Source organism: Macaca fascicularis, chromosome Y (genome assembly GCF_037993035.2).
Source record: "Macaca fascicularis isolate 582-1 chromosome Y, T2T-MFA8v1.1".
Taxonomy (NCBI): Eukaryota; Metazoa; Chordata; class Mammalia; order Primates; family Cercopithecidae; genus Macaca; species Macaca fascicularis.
The window spans coordinates 3558932-3583911 of record NC_132903.1 but is presented as its reverse complement, the minus strand read 5'-3'; the positions used below and the strand labels follow the sequence as shown (position 1 = coordinate 3583911).

The following is a 24980-nucleotide window of genomic DNA, read 5'->3' as shown; positions in this document are numbered from 1 at the left end:
AATACTTCCAACTCATAAAATTACATAAGCAAAGTAAATTTGTAATGTTTCTCTGATACAAAATTATGTGATTATTGTAATGAATTTTCCTCCACATTTTGCACAGTGATTGTTTCACAGGACCATCTATGCAAAAATGTTGCAAAATCCACCCAGGTCAACTATTTTTATTTTGGGAGATGCAGTCTCGCTCCTTTGCCCAGGCTGGAGTGCAGTGGCACAATCTTGGTTCACTGCAGCCTCTGTCTCCCAAGTTCCATATTCTCCTGCCTCAGTCTCCATAGTAACTGGGACTACAGACCTGTGCCACGACATCTGGCTAATTTTTGTGTTTTTAGTAGAGACAAGGGTTTCACCATGTTGGCAAGGCTGGTCTCAAACTCCTGACCTCAGGTGATCTGCCTCCCTGGGCCTCCCAAAGTGCTGGGATTGCAGGCATGAGACACAGCGCTCTGCCAAGTAAACTCTTTTTAAATCATTAATAGTGATTGTTCCATGTTTTAGCTAATTTTGATTAAATTAACCTCTACATGACACTGGGCCCTTTAAACTATGACCCCGCCATGGGCAGTTACCAGGTAGCCCGTGTCACTTCAAATGCTGAAATGTGCATGACGGTCAAAAGTGGGTTTCACACCATCACACGTTCTTGGAATTGCTTCTAATTTCTCATTTGTTCTGTATGGCTAGAGGCTGATAACAATGTCCGTAAAGAACGAGGTCATCCACGTGCTTGCATATTTCATTTTCCTGCATATCAGCTCACAATTAAGGCATTTCAGGCTTTCCTGATGCTAATTTTCATCTGAGTATGAAATCCTGGATAATAAAACAGACAACCTAAAAATAGGCATATGGACTCATGGGTCTATGTACTTTTTAAAATGTGCTCAAGTGTTTCATTTATGGTTTTATTAATAATTTTTAAAGTAGAATGTTCAATAATATTACTATGATTTATTTTTATAGTCAGCAAACATAAGACCTAATGCTTTTCCTTCTAGCTCCACATCTCAGTGCACAGTATAACCTTTTAAAAAAAAAAAAAATTTGGAATGCTGCATGAATATACGGATCTTCCTTGCAAAGGGAGCCATGCTAATCTCCTCTGTGTCATTCCAATTTTAGTATACCTGCTGCCGACGTCAGCACCAGTTTCACCTTTTCACATTCACGGTGAAACTGATGGGAAACTGCATGCTACATGTTTAGACAATGATGGCCCTCAACTGTTAATCCCAACAAGATGGTGAGTGAGACGCACAGGCTGAAAATACAGTTGTCTAAAACATTTCCACATTTCACCATCTGAACATCATTTTCCACTGACTGATTAATTGTAAAGACTTTATTCTACTGAACCTACTAATTTTCTCACCTACTGAGTAAACCGCCACGTGAAGAAAAGGTCACTGATGAAAAACAGTGGCAATGTTCTGTTTCTGCAATTTCACTGTGTTTTAACATTTTTTTTTCTTTTTATAGAGATGGGATCTCGCTATGCTACCCAGGCCAGTCTCAAACTCCCAGGCTCAAGCAATCTTCCTGCCTCAGCTTCCCCAAATCCTAGGATTATAAGAGTGAACTACCACAATCAGCTTCACTGTCTTTTAAAGCTTTAAAGTGTACGTTCTCTTCATGCCATCTTCAAAAGCAAAAAGCCACTGAGGTTTTTTGGGTGTTTGTGTGTGTGTGTGGAGGGAGAAGACAGGGTCTCACTCTGTCACCCAGGCTGGTGGGCAGCGGTGCTATCTCAGATCACTGCAACCCGGACTTCCCTGGGTTCAAGTGATCCTCTCAGCTTAGCCTTCTGAGTAGCTGAGACTACAGACATGCTCCACTATGCTCGGCTAATTTTTTTGTATTTTGTAGAGATGAGGTGTCCCCAGACTAGTCTTGAACTCCTGGGCTCAAGCAGTCCTCTCACCTCAGCCTCCCAAAGTGTTAGGATTACAGACGTGAGCTTGACCCAGTGCCTTCTTATTTGTAGGCGAACTCTGGCCAAATCTGATTACATTTCTCTTGACAGTTCTCTACTTTTAAATAACTGAATGGCTTTTCCTAATAGACACTCTCCACCGTACTAGATGTGTGATGTGTGTGCAGAAGAGAGGTAGCAAGTGCTAGAGGGAGAAATATCTTCGCAGGTACTGCTTGAAAAAACAGCTCCAATAGCAAGGAATGCACTGACGGCTCCAGAGAACCTGAGCTATTGAGTTTTGAGAAGAGATAAGGAGCCAGGGGGAACCCAACTGTCTTCTCATTGCACACATTTTCACCAAAACATGGCAAGGGCACATTCCACCCCCACTCTGGGTGCAGAAGGAGACAGATGAAAGCAGGACATGAGAAAAAGAAGAGGTGGAGAAGAAAGTATTGGAGGTCTTGAGTGTATCCCTGTTGTCAACGAAGAATTCCTGGAAGGCTCTAAGTCTACTCACTCCTGCCACAGCTGGGCCCTGCGACCTCATACACAGCAGATTTGAGCAATGCCATACTTAAGCTGAGTCAGAGTAAAAAGAAAAGGTGCACCCTGTTCAGATGTCTACAGCCAAGTTTTGAGCCAGGATGGTCCAGAGAAAAAGCAAGGAAAAAAATGAGTTACTTACAAAGCAAGATCCCACGCCCGCAGTTTATGCTGTGTCTAGCATGACCCACATTTAGCGAGAGATGTTTCAGGACAAACTCACTGTATGGCTGTCATGACATCAACACCCAGAGAAGAATATCTGGAGGCTGCTCCTTCGGGGTGTCTCCCCAATCACTTCCCAAGAGATGACTCTCACTCCTGGATTATTCCGCATAAAACAGCATGAGCTACTGAGGAAGATTATTAGGCACACTCAATATGAACATTTACGAGAAATTAGAAACAGGTGAGGTTCCTTTCAATTCTGCCACTTACTCACGTCCCATAGATCATCTGTTTGTCGCTTTTCCCAAAGCTACAGGTGAAATAAAATATCTGCATAAAGGTCAGCCTTACAGGTGAACTGATCTTAAAAGTTATTTGGGAAGTATGGGAGGTGTATTTTGTTCAAAACATTTCAACTGGGACTTTAATAGGTAGCCATTTACCTGTGCAGGATGAATTTTTTTTTTTAATACAGGGTCTTGCTGTGTCGTCCAGGCTGGAGTGCAGTGGTACAATCACAGCTCACTGAAGCCTCAACCTCTTGAGCTCAAGCCATCCTCCTACCACAGCTCCTGAATAGCTGGGACTACAGGTATGCACAACCACATCCGACTAATTTTTATAATCTTTGTAAATTCTGTAGAGACAAGGTTTCACTATGTTGCCCAGGCCAGTCTCAAACTCCGGGTCTTAAGCAATCCTCCCAGCCCAGGCTCCCAGAGTGCTGGGACTACAGGAACGAGCCACTGCACCTAGCCCAGATGAAATTTTTGAATGTGACACAGGTTTTTTGAATACAGTACACTGCTCCAACAATTTCAAAGTCATTGTAGATTCCTGGAATAAATTCGCTCCCACATCTTCTTCTCCATGTTTCTCCTTTAAAAGGAGAAACATTACTAGGTAGGAGGCACTGAAGATACTGAATGTAGACACCTCCCACCCCCCGGATATTTTCTTCCCCCAAACTATAAAATGCATATGAGATGATTTTTAAAAAAATGCATGCAACATACCCTTCAGATGTTGTCCCCAAGAGAAGAAAATTTGAAAAACCAAATTGAAAAATAAAAATTACAGGCTCTGTGAAGTATGAATATTTACATCATTGCACAATTTGTATGCATCTGCCATAATGACTTCTACATATATATATACACACACACACAATTTATGGTTATAATCGAATGAGTCCAGTTCAAACTTATAAAGTCTATGAGAAAAACCAAGACAACACTAAAGGATAAGACAAAATCTACAATCAAACAATTTTCTAAACCTTCCTACAGTGTGGAATTCCAGTTGCTTAAATAATGTCAGTTCCATTAATTTCAACTGTGCTCTGATCTATTTCTATACACACAGGTACACAGAAAAGTGGAAATGTCCTTATGCCGTGAAGAAGACATTTTACTTCCGGTCTGCTTAGGTGCAGTTCTTTGTTCCAGGCCGATTCCAATCTTCCTGTTTCTAGCATGAAATAGGATGAAAGATTTTGTGAGTTTCTCAGTAACTGGATGAATTTCGTAGTCATGATCATCTCAATGATAACACAAAGGTTTCCTTTTCCTAAGTGACAACAAAGCAAACTTCCCTTTGTAATTCTTTGGCAAGGACCCATAAGCCTGAATTCTAAAAGGAGAGGCCAATCAAAAGGAAATGAAGAATGTTTCAAAGGTAAGGGTTTTTTTTGGCTGGTTGGTTTGAGACGGCGTTTTGCTTTTGTTGCCCAGGCTGGTGTACAGTGGCGCAATCTCAGCTCACTGCAACCTCCGCCTCCTGGGTTCAAGAGATTCTCCTGCCTCAGCCTCATGAGAAGCTGGAATTACAGGCGCCTGCAACCATGCCCAGCTAATTTTTGTATTTTTGGTAGAGACAGGGTTTCACCATGTTTGCATGCAAGGCTGGTCTCAATCTCCTGACCTCAGATGATCCATGCGCCTCAGCGTCCCACAGTGCTGGGATTACAGGTGTGAGCCATCTTGCCCAGCCCTGTTTTCATTTTTGAGATACGGTCTAACTCTGCCATCCAGGCCGGAGTACAGGGACACAATCACAGCTCACTGCAGCCTCAACTTTCTGGGCCCAAGCGAGCCTCCCACCTCAGCCTCTAGAGTAGCTGAGACAACAGGTATGTATCACCCACGCCTGGCTTTTTTATTCTTTGTAGAGATGGGGTCTCACTATGTTGCCCAGGCTTGATCTCAAAAACCTGACCTCAAATAAGCCTCCCACCTCAGGCTCCCAAACTGCCAAGATTACAAGTAGGAGCCACCACACCCAGCCTAAAGAACGTTCTATCATATGCTTATCTTATCCATAAATAAAATTTATCCACCAATAGATGATGAGCTACACAACAAAAATGGGATCCCCAGTTCAACATGCTTCCTCAGAGAACCTTACAGCAAGACAGAAAATATTTTATCACAAAGTAAAATAAAAGACATAGTGAGTCAGTTCTCTTAAATTCCTCCTCTACATTCAGAAAGGCATGTGGGGTGATTCAAACAAAGACGAACGGCTAAAGCATAGTTTCTAAGCTGCCCTCAAGTGCAGTGATTCATCTGAACTGGTGTCCTATTTACAGGAGAAGATTTGGCTTCATGAAGAACTATCTTCCTGCATAAAATTCCTGAACCTGATCCGTCTTCACTGAAAATGCCAGAGATGTGTTTGGTATACAAATTAGTTTCGATAAAATTACTGAAATAGATTAAAATATTGCATATGGGCTGGGAGCAGTGGCTCACACCTGTAATCCCAGGACTTTTGGAGGCCAAGGCAGGTGGATCACCTGAGCTCAGGAGTTTAAGACCAGCCTGGCCAACATGGTGAAACCCTGTCTCTACTAAAAACACAAAAACTTAGCCTAGTAGGGTGGCAGGCACCTGTAATCCCAGCTACTCAGGAGGCTGAGGCAGAAGAATCACTTGAACCCAGGAGCCAGAGGTTGCAGTGAGCTGACATAGCACCACTGCACTGCAGCCTAGGAAACAGAGTGCGACTCTGTTAAAAAAAAAAAGAAAAATCATTAAACAGAGCCCTGACCACTAGACAAGCTATATTACAAATGATTTCAGCTGGGCACAGTGGCTCGCACCTGTTACCCCAGCATTTTGGGAGGCCAAGTTGGGCAGATCATAAGATCAAGGGATCAAGACTAGCCCGACCAACATGGTGAAACCTCATCTCTATTAAAAATATAAAACTTGGCTAGGTGTGGTGGCATGCACCTATGGTCCCAGCTACTCAGGAGGCTGAAGCAGGAGAATCACTTGAACCCAGGAAGCAGAAGATGCAGTGAGCTGAGATCATGCCACTGCACTCCAGCCTGGCAACACAGTGAGACTCTGTCTCAAAATAATTAATTAATTAATTAATTAATTAAAAGATAATTCCACTTAGCAAAAATAATACTTACACATACTTTCTCAAGAATACAAACTAGACTGAGAAAGGTTATTCCCATGTGTGAAATCTTTTTCAGGGACAGTAGGGACAGATGGGGACAGAATGTAATGAAACTATTCACTGATTATAAGACAAAAATCCATCCAATGGAAGCTTTTTTGTTATGTAAGTAAATTTTACACTTGAGGGGGTCTCTATTAGAGAAAGTATATGGCTGATCAACTAGGGGTCCTTCATACTAAAGCAAACCAGTTTTTACATCATTTCAAAGATTTCCTGGAGAGACATAATTCATAAGATGCTATGGGTAAGTCAGCAAAAATGTAAGCCCCAGAGTAGACCAGAGAAACACGAAGAGGAAAACACATTCAGGAACATCTTACGATTTTTAAAACCCACAAGTGGATTTCATGAGCATTTACGATGTTCATAAAGTTACATGCTCTCATGTTAACACAAACCGGTCACCACTGTAAAAGCGTTCATCACATACTGAGGTGAAGTAAAAGTGTTCATCACATACTGAGAGGTGAAGCCATGCCACAGAGACAGGTTATCTTCTCGAGGTCATAGCCACCTATTCCTCTATCATTTTGTTCTCTATTATTTTAATTTTTATCCAGTTTTCCTCTCGATACATCCATGGAAACACCTGCCCAGGATGGAGGGCTCTCATTCACCCTGTCTTTCAGCAGGTTGGTTCCTCTCCCCAATCAGCAACTGTGACATTTGGTGTCTGTTTCAAATGGTATTGGTTAGCCAACTGGCTTTCCACTTCACATAACTGGGAAGACTACAGGAAAATTATGGGAATGGAAATCAATGTGGGAAAAACAAGCTATGTCAATGAGTAGACACATCACTGACAATATTTTGCTTCACTGGTATTTTTCTTGCTCATATGTTACAGGAAGAAAGATCTAATTGAAGCCATATAACCGAGCAATTTAGAATTGAGGAGTAACTGAAAGCTCTTTTAAATCCATATTTAAAAACTAATAATAGACTTTCAAAGACTCAAGGAAGTAACAGTCAAAACCCTTTTTCAGTCATGTGAAATTAAAGCTTAGCGAATTTCATGAGGGATCCTAAAAAATATTATTATTATTTAAAAAATAATAACAGACCTGCAAAGGCTCAAAGAAGTAATAGACTCAAAATCCCTTTCCAGTCATCTTCAAAGCTTAGCAAATTTCCTATGAGGGTACGTTTCTTCTTCTTATTTTTTAACCAAAGGGGACCTAAGAGACTTTTGAAAATACTTGTTAATTATTGTAAGGAAGCTCGCCTGTCACTCAGGGTTTCTGGAACAGGGACCAGAAGAGCTGGGCTTCTCAAATGTTCAGGCACACACAAACCACCCAGGGGTCTTATTTAGATGTGCAGGCTCTGACGCAGAAGATGGATTCTGAACTGTGACGCCGATGCCTCCGACCACATGCTGACCTGGAGTCACAGGCATGGCTGTGTTTATGTCACTGACCCTTGGAATCATTCCCCTTTGCTCTGCTTCACTGCTGACCTCTGTGCACATGAGGTTAAGCCCCATTCAGTAAACACAGCCTCACCTGGATGTGGGGTCGAGTCAGTCTCATTTTATGGTAATTACTAAATATAAAGATATACCTTCCAGATGTGAGCTCCTGACCTCAGAAATTCCTGAAGATTTCTAAATCCTTCTGCGGCACGGGCGCGGCTGTGTCCCAGTCATTCTCGGGGTAAGTTTCGAAGTTGGACGTGTCACCGTCGCCAGCTATCTTGGGCACGATGGGAGGCTGTGAGACATGGTCGAAGCACAAAGACATGCTTAGAAAGGAATGGGACGCTTGGACGCTGCACACACCCCTTTACTTCTGTCACTGTACCTAAAAATGAAAATGATTTGCAAAACACTAAAGCGGTCTTCCCTTTGTTTATGAACACGGCAATCTTTGAATTAAAATATTGTGAATAAGGCTAGGTGTGGGGGCTCACGCCTATAATCCCAACACTTTAAGCAGTTAAGGCAGGAGGGTCGTTTAAGCCTCAGAAGTTTGAGACCTGCCTGGGAACACAGGGAGTCCCGTCTCTACAAAAAATACAAAAAATAGCCAGGTGTGGTGCTATGTGCCTATAGTCTCAGTAGGCTGAGGTGGGAGGACTGCTTGAACCCAAGAGGTCGATATTGCAAGTGAGCCATGACTGCACCACTGCATTCTAGCCTGAATGACAGAGTGAGATCCCATCTCAAAATATATACATATATAGTACTAACTAAGCTATGGTACAGTCATGTGAAGGAATACAAAGCAGTTTTTTTTTAAATGAGGAAGCTGGCTGGGCACAGAGGCTCATGCCTGTAATCTCAGCACTTTGGGAGGCCAAGGCGGGTGGATCACCTGAGGTCAGGAGTTCGAGTCCAGTCCAGCCAAAATGGAGAAACCCTGTCTCTACCGAAAACACAAAAATTAGCTGGACACAGTGGCGGGTGCCTGTAATCCCAGATACTCAAGAGGCTAAAGCAGGAGAATCACTTGAACCTGGGAGCCAGAGGTTGCAGTGAGCCAAGATCACACTACTGAACTCCAGCCTGGGCAATGGACCAAGACTTTGTCTCAAAAAAAATAAATAAATAAATAATAAAAATAAAAATAAAATATGAAGCTACCCAGGTATGTAGACAGGTCTCCAGATTATACAGTCAAGTGCCAAAAGCAAGACTATAATCATGTACATACTATGCTTCCCTAGATTACTGTAAATGAGTGGCAAAAATAACAATGCATGTATCCATGTGGGTTTTTATTAGCCCAAAGAAAGTCTAGAAGGATACACAGAAAAATGTAATAAAAGGTGGCTTGGAGGGGGTAAGAGGGAGACTTGACAATATATCTGTTTTAATATTGACCTGGTTTTTGACCAATGTGAACAGATAAAATGTATTCAAATTGTTTTTTAAATGCAATTTAATACAAATAAAGTATTTGAAAAGGTAAAACTTTGAACAAAATGATGTGCATCAACCCACGCCCAGTGGCTCACGCCTATAATCCCAGCACTTTGGGAGGCCAAGGAGAGTGGATCATTTCAGGTCATGAGTTTGAAACCAGCCTAGGCAACACAGTGAAACCCCATCTCTTCTAAAAATACAAAAAAAAATTAGCTGGATGTGGTGGTGCACACCTATAACCCCAGCTACTTGGGAGGCTGAGGCAGAAGAATCACTTGAATCCAAGAGGTGGAGTTTGCAATGAGTTGAGATCACTCCACTGCACTACAGCCCAGGCTCCAGCCCCAGAAACTCTGGTCTGAGCTGAGGCCTGGAAATAAGCATTTTTAAGCATATTTCTAAGCATTCTCCATTCTTTTGACTCTGAAGTGCAAAAGTGAAAACACTATCATTGAACACTCCAATCAGTAACATACGCAGTGCAGAGTGCGCACGAAAGCCAAGATATGGAATCAACCTAAGTGTCCACCAACAGATGAATGGATAAAGAAAATGTGGTCCATACACACGATGAAAAACTATTCGGCCATAAAAAGGAATGAAATCTTGTCATTTACAGCAACATGAATGGAATGGGAAATCATCATGTCAAGTAAACTAAGCCAGGCCAGGTGCAGCAGCTCACGCCTATAATCCCAACACTTTGGGAGACCCATGCTGGTGGATCACTTGAGGTTAGGAGATTGAGACCAGCCTGGCCAACATGATGAAACCCTGTCTCTAGTAAAAATACAAAAATTAGCCAGGCCTCTGTAATTCCAGCTACATGAAGCTGAGGCATGAGAATCGCTTGAACCCAGGAGGAGGATGCTGCAGTGAGCAAGATCATGCCACTGCACTCCAGCCTCGGCAACAGAGCGAGATGCTGTCCCAGAAAACAAAAAATAAATAATAAATAAACCAAGCCAGATGCAGAATGAGAAATACAAGCACATTCCCACTCATATGTGGAAACTAAAAAAGTTGATCTCATGAAGGCTGACAGTAGAATGATGATTACCAGAGGGTGGGAGGGGTATGTGGGTGAGTGATGAAGGGGAGATGAAAAAACATTGGCTAATGGGTACAAACATTCCAATAGATAAAAGGAATAAGTTCTAGTGTTTGATAGCATAGTTGGGTGGCCAAAGTTAACAACAATATATTGTATATGTCAGAATAGCTAGAAGACTTGCAATATTCCCAACCCACAAAAATGATGTTTGAGCTGACGGATACCCTGATTATCCTAAGTTGATAATTACACATTCTTTTTTTTTTTTCAAAGATGGAATCTCGCTCTGTCACCCAGGCTGGAGTACAGTGGTGCGATCTCGGCTCACTGCAACCTCTACTGCCTGGGTTCAAGCAATTCTCTGCCTCAGCCTCCAGAGCAGCTGGGACACGCCCAGCTAATTTTAGTAGAGATGGGGTTTCACCATTGTGGCCAGGCTGGCCTTACGCTCCTGACCTCCTGATCCACCTGCCTTGGCATCCCAAAGTGCTGAGATTACAGGCATAAGCCAGCATGCCTGGCTAATACATTCTATACATGTGTCGAAATACAACATGTACACCCATAATTATGTACATGTGATAGTTACACCGTTTAGCAGCTGTGTAACCTTCAACATGCTGCTTAATTTCTGAGGTAGTCTCATTTATAAAATGGACAAGAATTGCATACTGATAAAAATGCCAGATTTTTTTTTTTTTTTTTTTTCTGAGATGAGGTCTCACTCTGTCACTAGGCTGGAGTGCACTGGCATAATCACAGCTCACTGCAACCTCTGCATACCAGGTTCATGCAAATTCTCCTTCCTCAGCCTCTCAAGTAGCTGAAACTACCAGTATGCACCACCATGCCCAGTTAATTTTTGTATTTTCAGTAGCGACAGGGTTTCACCATGTTGGCCAGGATGGTCTCAATCTCTCAACCTCACGATCTGCCCACCTAGGCCTCCCAAAGCGCTGGGATTGCTGGGTTTTTGTTTTTGTTTTTTGGCATGGGGTCCAGCTCTGCCACTCAGGCTGCAGGGCAGTGGCGCAATCTCGGCTCACTGCAACCTCCGCCTCCTGGAATCAAGCAATTCTCATGCCTCAGCCTCCCAAGTAGCTGGGAATACAAGCATATGCCACCACACCTGGCTAATTTTTGTATTTTTTGTAGAGATGGAATTTCACCATATTGCCCAGGCCAGTCTCAAACTCCTGGGTTCAAGCGATCTGCCAGAGTTGGCCTCTAAAAGTGCTGCAATTATAGGAGTAAGCCACCGCACCCAGACAAAAAGCCAGATGTTTAAAAATAAGCAGTTTGGCCAGAAATGTTCCAAAGAATATTCTCCACATAATACACCACTATCACTGAATGATTACCATGGAGCTAGACACATGCTTATCTCTGTAATCCTGTTTACCACTTTCCACTAAAGAGGAGGGAGCTAGTCAGGAATCAGGCCAGTTCTCCTAAAATCTGCTTCAAAATCTGAGATGAGTGTCCATCCATGAATGAACGGACAAAGAACATATGATATATGACTGGGTGTGGTGGCTCCCGCCTGTCATCCCTGCACTTTGGTTCTGGACCAGCCTGGGCAATATAGTGAGACCTCATCTCTTAAAAAAAAGAAAAAAGAAAAAGAAAGAGAAAGAGAAAGAGGGGAAGGAAGGAAGGAAGGAAGGAAGGAGGGAAGGAAGGAAGGAGGGAAGGAAGGAAGGAAGGAAGGAAGGAAGGAAGGAAGGAAGGAAGGAAGGAAGGAAGGAAGGAAGGGAGGGAGGGAGGGAGGGAGGGAGGGAGGGAGGGAGGGAGGGAGGGAGGGAGGGAAGGAAGGAAGGGAGAAAGAAAGAAAAAGAAAGAAAGAAGGAGACAGAGAGAGAGGGATGGAGGGAGGGAGGGAGGGAAGGAAGAAAGGAAGGAAGGAAGGAAGGAAGGAAGGAAGGAAGGAAGGAAGGAAGGAAGGGAGGGAGGGAGAGAGAGAGAGAGAGAGAAAGAAAATGTGGCATACAGACAGGATAGAGTACTACTTGACTATAAAAAAAAAATAATGAAATCTTGTTACTTGCAGCAACATGGATAGAACTGAGATCCATATATTAAGTAAAATAAGCCAGACATGGAAAGACAAACATTGCATGTCCTCACCCCTTTATGGGAGCTAATTATCACTAAGACACAGAGTGGGGAACTTGGCTTATGAATGGTTTTAGACAAATTAATTACATGTCAGGCATCAATAAAGAAGTCCCAGGATTCAGAGACAGTCCCTGTTAACGGGAGAGCTCGGGCGTACTGAGTCACCCACTGATATGTGTTGTACCTTCAGTTTTCTCTGCGGAACAGCTTCCCAGTCCACAGAGTGGAACCACCGATGGCGTTTCACATCATTTGCCCCGTTCTTCAAAAGAAACAACACATGTCGTCAGTGTGTGGAATTCTGACACGGCAGGAAAGAAAAATACCCCAAAGAATCTCTACATTATTCTAGTATTGAAACAAATGGAACAAGTTTGCTGCATTTTGGATAACTGTGCCTGGAGGGTGAGCTGCTAGGAAAACCTGCAAGCAAAGCTGTTAGTGTTTTGTTTGCCCTTTTTTGTTGCAGAAACAAATCCAGTCATTCTGCTCCTGTGCAATGCGTTGGTATTGCGGACCAAAGACGAAAATGATAAATACGATTCCATCTCTCGACATGAAATTGGACACCCAGTAACTTCCCAGTTTGTCTCCTGTTTTCATCTTGCAAACTTATTCAGTATTTTACAGATATAGAAACTAGGGTTCACTGAAAGATACTAATTTGCTTAGTAGGAACCAGCAAGTAAATAACAAGACTGGGAACTCAAACTAAGGATGTCCAATTTAAGAGATCTTAGGAACGATATTGCATGGCCTGGCAATTAACAACCTGCATTCAAGTCGGCCTGCTTCATGCTCAAGGGTAGCACCAGGCATCGGCTGGCTCACACTGTGGCCATCACGACCTCTGAAATCCCTCCCAAGGCAACAAATAATAGCTGTTGAGTTTTACCTTCAGCAATGTTGTGAATAAAAGTAAGAGTGTTGTGAATAAAATAAAATAAATTTTATCCATCAGATAAAATTCTAATTTGGATACTAAAAGATGTGTATGTACTCACATGCATACACAGTAATATACACACACACACACTTATATATACACACACACATTGATATATACATACTTTTATACACATACACGTTAATATATACACATATACTGATCTATACACATATTTATATACATACACACGTTAATATATACACATTTATATATACACATACACGCATATACACATTTATACACATTTGTATATATACATATTTATATACATACACACATTTATATACATACATTTATATATACACACATACGCATACACACAATATATACATGTATTTATATATTCACATACTTATATGCATACACGTTAATCTATACACATTTATCTATATATACATATACACATACACATGTTAATATATACACATATTTATATATACACACACTTCTACATACATAAGTATCCAAACTGTGTGTGTGTGTGTGTATGTGCATGATATAAAGTGTGTGGGGGTTGGGAGCAGTGGCTCACATTTATATGCCAGCACTCTGGGAGTGCACTTTGGGAGTCCTCAAAGAGGACTGCTTGAGCCCAGGACTTTGAGACTAACCTGGGTAACAACGTGAAACCTGGTCTCTACAAAAAAGTATTAAAAATTAGCCAGGCATGGTGGTGCGTGCATGTAGTCCCAGCTATTCGGGAGGCCGAGGTGGGAGGATCACTTGAGTCCAGGAGGTCAAGGGTGCAATGAGCTGTGATCACACAACTGCACTCCAGCCTGGGTGACAGAGCAAGCCCTTGTCTCCAAAAAAAAAAAAAGAAAAAGGCCTGTAGTCCCAGCTACTGGGGAGGCTGAGGCAGGAGAATGGCGTGAACCCCGGAAGCGGAGCTTGCAGTGAGCTGAGATCCGGCCATTGCACGCCAGCCTGGGCGACAGAGCGAGACTCCATCTCAAAAAAAAAAAAAGAAAAAGAAAAAAGTTAGTGTATGTGTGGGTGTGTGTCTACAGTCATGAGTCTCGAAATAACGCTTCAGTCAACAATGGATGACATATACAGTGGTGCTCCCATAAGATTATAATGATCGTAAAAACTCCTATCCCCTAGTGACGTCACGGCCATTGTAACCACAGGACAGCGCATCCCTCCTGTTGCACTGCTAGCCGTACAACAGTCTAACACGTATGTTATCTGCAGCACCTAATAGTTGGTAATGATAATAAACGACTGTCTCCCTGATTTATCTATTTACTATACTCTACTTTTTTTTTTTTTTTCTAAGATGCAGTTTTACTCTGTCATCCAGGCTGGAGTGCAGTGGTGCCATCTTGGCTCACTGCAGCCCATGCCTACTGGGTTCAAGTAATTCTCATGCCTCAGCTTGAGAGTAGCTGGGATTACCGGCATGCACCACCATGCCTGGCTAATTTTTGTATACTGTGTAGAATTGGGGGTCTCACTGTTGTTGCCTGCACTGGTCTGGAACACTTGGGATCAAGCAATCCTCCTCCCTTGGCCTTCCAAAGTCCTGGGATTACAGGTGTGAGCCACTGCACCTGGCTTCACACTTTATATCTATATACCTATATTTTATATATATATAAAATATACAGGTATATCTGTATACTATATATAAACATATATAGATATAATACGTACATCTATATTTACACTTATATATGTATTATATAGATTTATATATTTATATTTCTAAATACAGTTATTTATATGTAATATACACACTATATATTTATAGAGATATATAAATATCAATATATAAATACATAATTTACAGATAAATCTACATATATGTGCAATTATCTATTTATATAATGTATAGATAAATCTATATTCCTTTGACCTTTTTGTATGCTAGTTTGTATATGATGCATAAAAATGCAATGTGTATATATAGATACACACACTTTATATTATATAAATAAATTTGTATGTAATTCTCTATATATTTTACATTTTATATATATAAAGTGTGTGTGCAAATACATGTGTGTTTAAGGCCAGCTAATATGAAAAAAAGGAACCCATGTGCCGGGGATTTTCCAAGCATGAATGGCACAGCAGTGTCCACAGAGGATGAAGGAGTTCAACAAAATGGATGTGGTTCCAGAAGAAGGGAAGACCCCCGAATAAAGAGGGGCCAAGTGAAGAGAGAAGAACAACAAGGTATGATGGTTACACATATGTGACTGGGTGGTTCATCCATCCTGGCTGCATGAAGGTTCATGGGAAAGACCAGGAAATCATCAGAAGAGAAGCACAGGATGAGAGGAACCTGGAAGGTTCTGAGCACCAAGCTAAAGCCCTGGGGTCCCAGGCTATGAATGACAGACCCTCTTCCTACAGAAAGGAGGGATTGATGGGGAAAGTCAGGGGCGTTGAGGGCGGTGCCAGAAGCAGTTATGACAACTGCCTGGGAACGCAGTGATACACCCAGGCTAAGGATGGCAGTGCAAGTGAGAATGGAGAGGTGGTCAGAGCAGGATAAAGAGTAAGTATTCCTCTCTAGCGCACCCATAGACCAGGGGCTACACAGGAATATACCTCCATTTTAATCAGACTGTTTCTTCCCTGACAATGTAAAAATAGAAAGTAAGCTTCAGCAATCCCAGTACTGTGTATACACCCAAAGAAAAAAACAAATGAGTATATCATTTGCACCCTCTGCTCATTGCAGCAAGGTCAAAGCAGCCAAGATGTAGTAGAATCAACCTACATGCCCATCAAGAGGGAAGTGGATAAAGAAAATGTGTGATATATATGCCATGGACTACTATTCAGCAAGGAAAAGGAGGGAAATGCGGTCATTTTCAAAAACATGCATCAACCTGGAGGATACTGTATTAAGAGAAATAAGGTCCAGGCATGGTAACTCACACCTGTAATCCCAACACTTTGGGGGAGGCTGATGCAGACAGATCACTTGAGGTCAGGAGTTCATGAACAGCCTGGCCATCATGGTGAAACCCCATCTGCACCCAAAAATACAAAAATTAGCCAGGTATGGTGCAATCCCAGCTACTCCGGAGGCTGATGCAGGAGAACCTTTGAACCTAGGAGGCAGGGGTTGCCGTGAGCGGAGACTGCGTCACTGTCCGCCACCCTGGGCAAACGAGCAAGACTGTCTCACAAAAAAAAAAAAGAGAGAGAGAAAGAGACAGAAATAAGCCAGGCACAGATAGACAAATACAGTCTGACCTCACTTATACGGGAAATCTAAAAAAGTTGAACTCATAGAAGCAGACAGTAGAATGGTGGATACCAGGGGCTGGGAAGGGACTGAGATGGGAAGTCATTGGTCAAAAGAGACAAAAGTGAGTGAGACAGGAGGAACAAGTTCAGTCAGTCGCTTGCACAGCTCGGTGACTATAACTAATGATGTACTCTCAAGAATCTCTAGAAGAGTAGATCTTGCTGGGTGCAGTGGCTCTTGCCTGTAATCCTAGCACTTTGTGAGGCCGAGGCAGGCAGATCACTTGAGCTCAGGGGTTTGAGACCAGCCTGAGCAACACATCACAACCCCATCTCTTAAAAACAATTTTTTTCAGAGTAGATCTTAAGTGTTCTCACCACAAATAAATGGTAATTATGTGAGGTAATGCATATGTTAATGAACTCAATGGACCAATTCCACAATGGGTGCATATTTCAAAACTTCATGTTGTACATGATAAATAAAACCATTTTTATTTGTTAACTTTACAAAAATAAAATAAAATAAAATCAATGTTTTCTTGAGTCTTTTTCAGTTTATCTTCTTATCAGGAAGCTTTAACTAGACTTTAAGACCTAGTTTGACAGTTTGTGAGTTTTTCCCCAATTCCTTTGATGAGGAAACTTGTTCTTTCCCCTAGGAGGGCAGCTATGACAATCACTACACCACTCCCAGCAGATTCTAGATATGGGTCATCTGTGATTCCCTGCAGTTCCGGCAAGAGACCCAGCTCTTTTCTAAATGGCTGTGGCATTAATACAGGACCTGTCCATCCTTATGAAGAGTCACGGCGCAGATTAGTCCACACAGTGCAACCTGGCTGGATAGGATCCTCGGAGACCTGAAGGTATCAGTTGCTGTCTACAAATAATGTAAAGGACAGAGGCTTGACTACTGTTTCAGAATAAACAATGTCTCTCAAAAAGATGTGAATGTCCTCTCCCCTGAGTGCCTGTGAATATCACCTTATTTGGAAATAGGGTCTTTGCAGATGTAAGTAAATTAAGGTTCTTGCAATGACATCATCCTGGAGAAGGGTAGGCCCTAAATCCAGTGACAGGTATCCTCATAAGGGACAGAAGAGGAGACACAAACACAGAGGAGGATCCCCCCTAGAGCCTCTAGTAGGAAGTAGACACCATTATCACACACTGGGCAGAGGCCCCCAAAGTATATGCCCATGTCCTGACTCCCAGTACCTGGGAATGGAACCCTACATGCAAAAAGGGATCTTTGTAAATGTAGTTAAGGGAAGGCTCTTGAGATGAGATATTCCTGCATTAGGGTGGCCCTGAACCCAATGACAGGTGTCCTTCTGAGAGAGAGAAGAGAAGACACAGACACAGAGGAAAACACCACATGGAGGCAGAAGCAGAGACTAGAGTGATGTGGCCACAAGCCCAGGTATGCCACAAGCCCAGGGAGCCCCAGGAGCTGGCAAAGGCAGAAAGGATCCTCCCCTAGAGCGTCTGGAGGCCTGAGACACCTTGATTTCAGAGTCCTGGCTTCTAGGACTGAGATGTGAGAGCATAAATTCCTGTTGTGTAAGCCCCTAGTTTGTGGTCAGTTGTTATGGCAGCCACTGGAGACTCCCAAACCACACAGAGGGTGCAACACAAACCCAAGAGAGCCAAGTGGTTCAACCCTCACACCCTGGTATACTGTGTCTCTCCAAAAGGGAATTTACAGGGTCAAGATGTACATGGAAGACCCTCCATGTATAAGTCCCTCCAATGTTGTCCAGAGCTAGAAACAGCCTACGAAAAGTCCATGAATTCTATCAGGTTCAGGGATGCCAAAACATGCATATAAGGTATGATATTATTTATGGAACAGTTTTTGTCAATTATGTATTTGCTTCCACACAAAAAGTTTGTGGAAATCATACCTGATGCACAACTTCTAAAATCATTGCTTGCATACGTAAAAATATATACACCTATATCGATGGCAGAACTATTCACAAAAGACAAAGGTGGAAACAGCCCAGGTGTCCGTCCATGGATGAATGGATAAACAAAACAAGGTCCACCCATACAGTGGAATACTATGCAGCCAGGAAAAGGAATGAAGCTCTGACACAGGCTACAGCATGGATGAACCTTAAAGATGTCATGCTCAGTGAAACAGGCCAGACACAAAAGGTGACATTTTGTACAATTCCATTTTTAGCAGAGCCCAGAATATAAAACCCTAGAGAGAAAGTCAGTAGATTAGTGGTTGCTTAGGTTAGGGGTCCCTAACCCAGGGGTCCCCAACCCCAGGGCCATGATCCAGTAGCAGTCCATGCCCTGTTAGGAACCAAAATGGGCCACACAGTAAAAGGTGAACAGCAGGTGAATGAGTGAAGCGTCACCTGTATTTACAGCTGCTCCCCCATCATTTGCATTACCACCTGAGCTCCACCTCCTGTCAGATCAGCCATGGCATTAGATTCACATAGGTGCACACACCCTACTGTCAACTGCACATGTAAGGGATCTAGGCTGCATGCTCCATGGAAAAAGTGTCTTCCACGAAACTAGTCCCTGGTGCCAAAAAGGTTGGGGACCACTGACTTAGGGCAAGAGAGGAAGAAAGACTAGCACAGTGATAGCTGAAGGGTGCAGGGTTTCTTTTTTGAGCTAATAAAAATGTTCTAAGATTAACCATGGGGGTGGCTGTTACATAATTATGTGTATACTAAAAGCCACTGAATTGCACCACATTTTAGAGAGGTAAATGGCATGGCGTGTGAATTCACTCTCCGTAAAGCTGTTTAAAAATGAGATAAGTAAACAAAATAATGAATAATAACTTATAAATTGTTATTGCTCTATTAGCTTGCTCAGAGGTGAGGGGAGATACGGTGTAGACCCAGTTTGACGTTGTGCACCCAGACACCCAGATTTGATAGATCTTTCCTGGTAGTTTCAAGTAAAATTTAAAAAACAATAAATGAAAAACCAGATTTTAAATTTGGTAAAGTTTAAAGACCATTGAGGCTTGGTTTATATCTGCACACATCATTGTGGGTGTCAGACGGCAGACATGCACATCGGGTACCACTGAATACCTATGGGATCAAATACTGACCTTCATGTTTCCTAATCGCCTTGTTCTGTCAACCACAAGCAGTTTCTTAATGAGGTCTCTTAGGGAAAGGAGACAAAAATAAAAAAGCAGATCATTTATATCAACATCAGCAAATGCAACATGGCAGCAGATATAAGATCTACCTGATATGAGGACGGCAGTTCTATTTCCACTTTGGCAAAACACTTTGTAGTGCTTATTTCATACTATCATGAGCTCTCAAATAACTTATGCAAGGTTGGGCTGCCCCATGCATGGCTGAAGTAAAGGGAAAAGTGTTGATTACATGTTTGTAAAGAAACTACCCCTTTGAGTAGAAAAGGGTGAAATTTATATGTGCCTGCAGGGAGGATCCAGACACTTAACGTAAACATGCCTGTCAGGCTGTCCCTGCAAAATAGAAGACATCTGCTTTCACCAGCATCCACAGTCACACGCTGCCCTGGGGGTCTGCTTACTGATGGAATTCCTGTTGTAAAAGGCTGGCTTTCCCATAAGCACACACATTAGGATGAGTCTCCTAAGTCTGCTTCTTCACTTGTAATCTTCCTTTTTAAATAACAGACCATGTCAGAAGTACAGCACGTGGGGAGGCCAAGCACATTGACTCACGCCTGTAATCCCAACAGTTTGGGTGGCCGACGGGCATGGATCACTTGACGTCAGGAGGTCAAGACCAGCATGGCCAACATGGTGAAACCCCACCTCTATTTTAAAAAACAAAAAAATTTAGCTGGGCATGCTGGCACATGCCTATAGTCCCAGCTGTTTGGCAGGCTGATGCACAAAAACTACCTGGACCCAGGAGGTGAAGCTGCAGTGAGCTAAGATGGCACCACTACACTCCAGCCTGGGTGATAGAGTGAGACTCTGTCTCAAAACAAAACAAAAGAAAAACAGCAAGCTGGTTCAATTAGGATGGGTAGTTAGAGATGATGTTGAAGACTTCCAGTAGATTAGGTGAGTTTTAAGACGCATATTTATGCAAGTAGAAATGATCATGTGTGACTGCGTGTACACACACAATACACTGAGTATATTATATATAACATACATAATATGATATAATAATATATTGAAGTCCCCCCTAATAATCCAATACCCACGACCCTGGTGTAAGCGTCTAGGCTTTCCTGGCATAAACTACAGCCCAGGGAAAGAAGCACGAACTTGGACTGGGTTACTCCCAGGTTCTGTGACGGACTGCGGAGTCTCCGACAAGCCAGGTGACATCCCAGGCTCAGACTCCACCATCTAGACTATGAATCTCGCCAGTCCTGTCTGATCAGAAATTTAACCAGTTTCCTGCCACCATGCTTTCTGAATTACGATGGGATACTTGTCAGACTTCACAGCTTCTCTGTCTCAAAGTAAAACTCAGAGACCATCTGTCTGCCCACCTAAGGCTGGGATTTTGTATCCATCCTGTAAGGCTGAAAAGCTTTGAGCAGGGTGGGGAATATAAACATCACTGAAAAGTTAGCTTTACAGTACTTACTGAGTTTCTCCTTCATTATTTCGACATCCTCCCCCTTGCCAAAAAATACCAAGGTCATCAAACACCATACCCCCAAAACATTCCCAAATCAATGTGGGGCTTTTTCCCCATGTAGTTTACACCACTGTCTGCCCCCTTCGTGCAATACTAAACTTAAACCTGACTGGAGTGGAATTATAACAAAGATTTTTTATGCTTTTAGATTTTAAATAAACTTCTGTTTCCTTATAATTCCAGTCCAATCAGCTATAAGTGTGTGTGCTAATGGGGCAGGCAGTGGTGTAAATTATACAGGAAGAAAAGCCCCATGTTTATTTCAGAATGTTCTGGGGATCACCTTAATAAACTTCATTTTTTTTTCTTTTTTCTTTTTTTGGTGTTTGGCATGTAAGAAAACAAAGTGTTTGATGGCCTTGGTTTTTGTTTTTTTTTCTTTTTGAGTTTGGCATCTAAGAAAATGAAGATTTATCTAAAATACAGGGAATGGTGGCTTGTAACCCCAGCTACGCAAGAGGCTGAAGTGGCAAGATCACTTGAGACCAAGAGTTTGAGACTCGTGTGGATAACATAGTAAGACCCCACATCTCTACAAAAAGTCAAAACATTAGCAAGGCATGGTGGTGCATGCCTGTAGCATCAGCTACTCAGGAGGCTGAGGTGGGAGGATCACCTGAGCCCAGGACGTCAAGGCTGCAGTGAGCTATGACTGTGTCACTGCACTCCAGCCTGGGTGACAGAGCAAGACACCCTTCTCTTCAAAAGAAAAAGTAAACTACCAAAGCAAATTCTTGTAAAGCAGTTCAGAAAGCAAAGAGTGTGGGTGAGTAGGGGCCCCCTAAAAATGCAAAGCCCTGTAAAGAAACACCACAAGTGTCCGCAGCTATAGACGGGTCCCTTGACTCCAGGATAGGCGATATGTCTGCCAGCACTCTTTTGATTCACCATAGCCAAAATTCTAAACTTTATGTGTGATCCTGACACCAGCTGGCTCCTCTTAGATCCAGATACTTTCAGTTGTGAAAAAAACACCAGAAGATAATACCTCTGCTAAATTGGTAACAAGCCCCAGAGCTTTGTTTTGGTGTTTTTCTTTTCTTTTAAATGGTATTTATTTCTATAAGGAATGTCAATTCTGATGTGCCATATGTCGAGGCAAAATGTTTATCCAGTCAAATGTTAAAAACTGCAGGAAGCAACATATCACTTTAAAAGCTGAGAATCAAAGTTCTAGCATCACGGCCAACCAGAGACAGCAATTTGCATAAGAAAAATGTGTCACTAAGGCCAGGTGCAGTGGCTCACACCTGTAATCCCAACATTTGGGGAGGACAAGGCAAGAGGATCACTTGAGCCAAGGAGTTGAAGATCAGCCTGGGTAACGAAGCAAGGCCCTCCCCATACCCATCTCTACCAAAAAAAAAAAAAAAAAAAAAGATACGAGTCATTGAGCTCTTGCTTCTCAGTCAATTTGATAAGATTTAACAAAAAATGGGAAGAAGTGAAGTTTTACTCAACTACCACTGTTCCTGCTCTTGGTGGACCCGCACTGGGTATGTAAAGAGACAGGGACATTGTGGGGAACACTGGAAGGGGCTGGGAGCTACATAAAGAGAGGGATGTTAGATCAGACAGGACCAAGATGGTCACCGCTGGTTCCCTACTCTCTAGGAGAGAAAGAAGGAAAAGTGGCAAGAGACCAGACTTTGATTATGCTTCTGGTGTGTTCTATTTTTGCAACTCCTTTTTTTGTTTGTTTGTTTCCACAGGACATTGGAAACCTCTCGCCCTCTCCTTCCACCCCATATACATCTATATATATATATAATTATTTTTTAAATTTTTTTTTGAAAGGGTCTCACTCCTTCACCCAGTCTGGAGTGTAGCAGTGCAATCACAGGTGACTGCAGCCTCGACTTCCTGGGCTCAACCAGTCCTCCCATCTCAGCCTCTCTAGTAGCTGCGACCACAGGCACAGGCTACCAAGACCAGCTAATTTTTTAATTTTTTGTAGACATGGGGGGTGTTACTACATTGTCCAAGCAGGCCTCAAACTACTGGCCCCAACCAATCCTCCCACCTCAGCCTCCTGAAGTGCTGGGATTACAGGCATGAGCACCTCACCTGGCCAAACTCAATCATAAAAGTGCTTTGCCAACCACTTGATATAATGTCACTCGACTCAGACGGGATTTGGGGCCTGAGACAGAGGTTCTATACAATCCTTTCCATTTCCTTCCAGAGCAGTTGGCTTCTGAGGTGCTGTTTCCTTTGACACCACCCTGTCTTTGAGGGACAGGGTGTCCATTCTAAGCGATTCATTCTTAAGCAGAGCCTCGTTTTCTTGCTGAAGCCTTTTAAAGCCTGCCTCTAGTGTGTCAAACACAACACAAGTTGAAGCCAATAAAACACAACCTTATCTTCTGTTCAGACTAAGAACCTCTGGTTAGGATGGGGTGCATTCGCCACTAAGAAACTCAACTGAACGTAGCCAGTGGCCCCATAAGGGGCATATTCAAAACAACCTGGTCTGTCGCCCTGAAATAAGTCTTCTCCAAACTGAACTTCCACTGGCTCACAAGAAAATAGGCCATGGAAAATAAAAGTTTAATTCTCAACTAGATAGATTTAGCTCTACTTTGTGCCCAGGGGGTTGGTGCACCCATCACCTCATCTGAAAAATACAGGGAAACAAACAGAAATCAGTGCTTATTACAGTAAAAATGGCTACCAGCTGACCACATTGGGTAAGGTAGCCAGAAAACCAAAAGCATTCTTATATTTAACAAAGTATCTTTTCTCCCTATTGCAACAACCTTAATAAAATGTGCATCCAAAGTTGCCAATATCCAGCAACTATGTAAATGTTCGTAAAGCAACATGCTCAGAACTGAAAATGCTGATGTTAAAAAGGACTTACAGGTTGAGCATAACTTAAGCAGGAGAGAAAAGATAAAACTCTGCTAAACCCATCAACAGTTCTACAAGCCACAGAACTAGGAGGATCCTTCTTGACAAATTCCAAAACTGCTCTCTTATAAAATACGATGACAAACTCATTCATTGGCTCATTTTAAACATAACATATCACCAAAAGAATAAAATACGGCCAAGAATCATTAAAATGTGAAAAGTAGAATACTTAAAATATTTTTTCTTATGGAAAAGATAACTGTCCAAAATAGTTTATGCACAGCACATGTAATACCACAATATGGTATCCTGCTGAGTGCGTGTTTTCATGGTGATTTTAGACACTTTAAAAATAAACACACCCCATGACGAGGCAAACGGTTTACTTACTTTACATGGAAATCCAAATGTCTGGGGAAATCTATTTTGCCTGCAAGAATTTTCTGATAAATGCCAAACGGGTTGTCATCAAAAAACGGAGGAAACCTGTTAGAAAAAGAAACATGTATATTTAGTGGGGAGTAAGCATGGAAAAAAATCCCTGCTTTGTAACAATAGCTATTTCTGCTTAACACAGGCAGAAGATAATTTATTTCACGTGCACTCTTCCCCGCACACTGAAGTTGTCACGATCTGAAAGCACATGACACTCAGATGGTTCTAAGAGGCAAGGCATCGTGTGCCGCAGCCCGATGTAAGGGAAGCTGCCTTGGAGAGAATATAAAGACCATTTGAGAGGCAGAAGGCAACTCCTTTGAGGCAGAAGGCAACTCCTTTGAGCATCTTATTCAGAGGGGCCACCAGCCCATTCCTTAACTGTGCACTAAACACTGGACGGAAATGCTCTCTCATGTTTACCGGGGTGAATCCACCACCGTGACCAAGCATGGAACTCAAACGTCTCAACAGCGAAAAGATAAGCAGTCCAATTAAAAAATGGACAGGTGGTCTTCACAGACATTTCTCAAAAGAAGACATGGAAAAGGCCAACAGGTATATGAAAAAAATGCTAAGTGTCACTAATCACCAGAGAAATGCAAATCAAAACCTCAATGAGGTAACAATCATCTCAACCCAGTTAAGATGGCCATTACCAAAAAGACACTGTAAGCCCAGCACTTTAGGAGGCCAAGGTGGGTAGATAACCTAAGGTCAGGAATTTGAGA

General features: G+C 42.4%; 1 protein-coding gene and 1 non-coding gene across 6 annotated transcripts in view; both read right to left on the bottom strand.

Moving 5' to 3' along the window:
* Positions 1-1044: 1044 nt before the first annotated feature.
* LOC141409592 (U6 spliceosomal RNA) lies at positions 1045-1151 on the bottom strand. The gene has a single exon (XR_012430518.1). It is a non-coding gene; the product is annotated as a U6 spliceosomal RNA (small nuclear RNA).
* A 1880-nt stretch (positions 1152-3031) lies between these two features.
* LOC141409539 (cAMP-dependent protein kinase catalytic subunit PRKX-like) overlaps positions 3032-24980 on the bottom strand; it is a 102365-nt gene continuing 80416 nt past the window's right edge. For 2 of the 5 annotated variants that reach the window (XM_074030575.1, XM_074030580.1), the window contains 5 exons: positions 24205-24300; positions 19407-19464; positions 12335-12412; positions 7676-7824; positions 3032-4105 (listed from right to left, as the gene is read on the bottom strand). In XM_074030575.1, coding sequence (XP_073886676.1) covers positions 7699-7824; positions 12335-12412; positions 19407-19464; positions 24205-24300 — 358 coding nt within the window. In that variant the 3' untranslated portion in view covers positions 3032-4105; positions 7676-7698. The remainder of the gene's footprint in view (positions 4106-7675; positions 7825-12334; positions 12413-19406; positions 19465-24204; positions 24301-24980) is intronic. The other 3 variants (XM_074030576.1, XM_074030578.1, XM_074030579.1) reach the window with 3 other exon arrangements.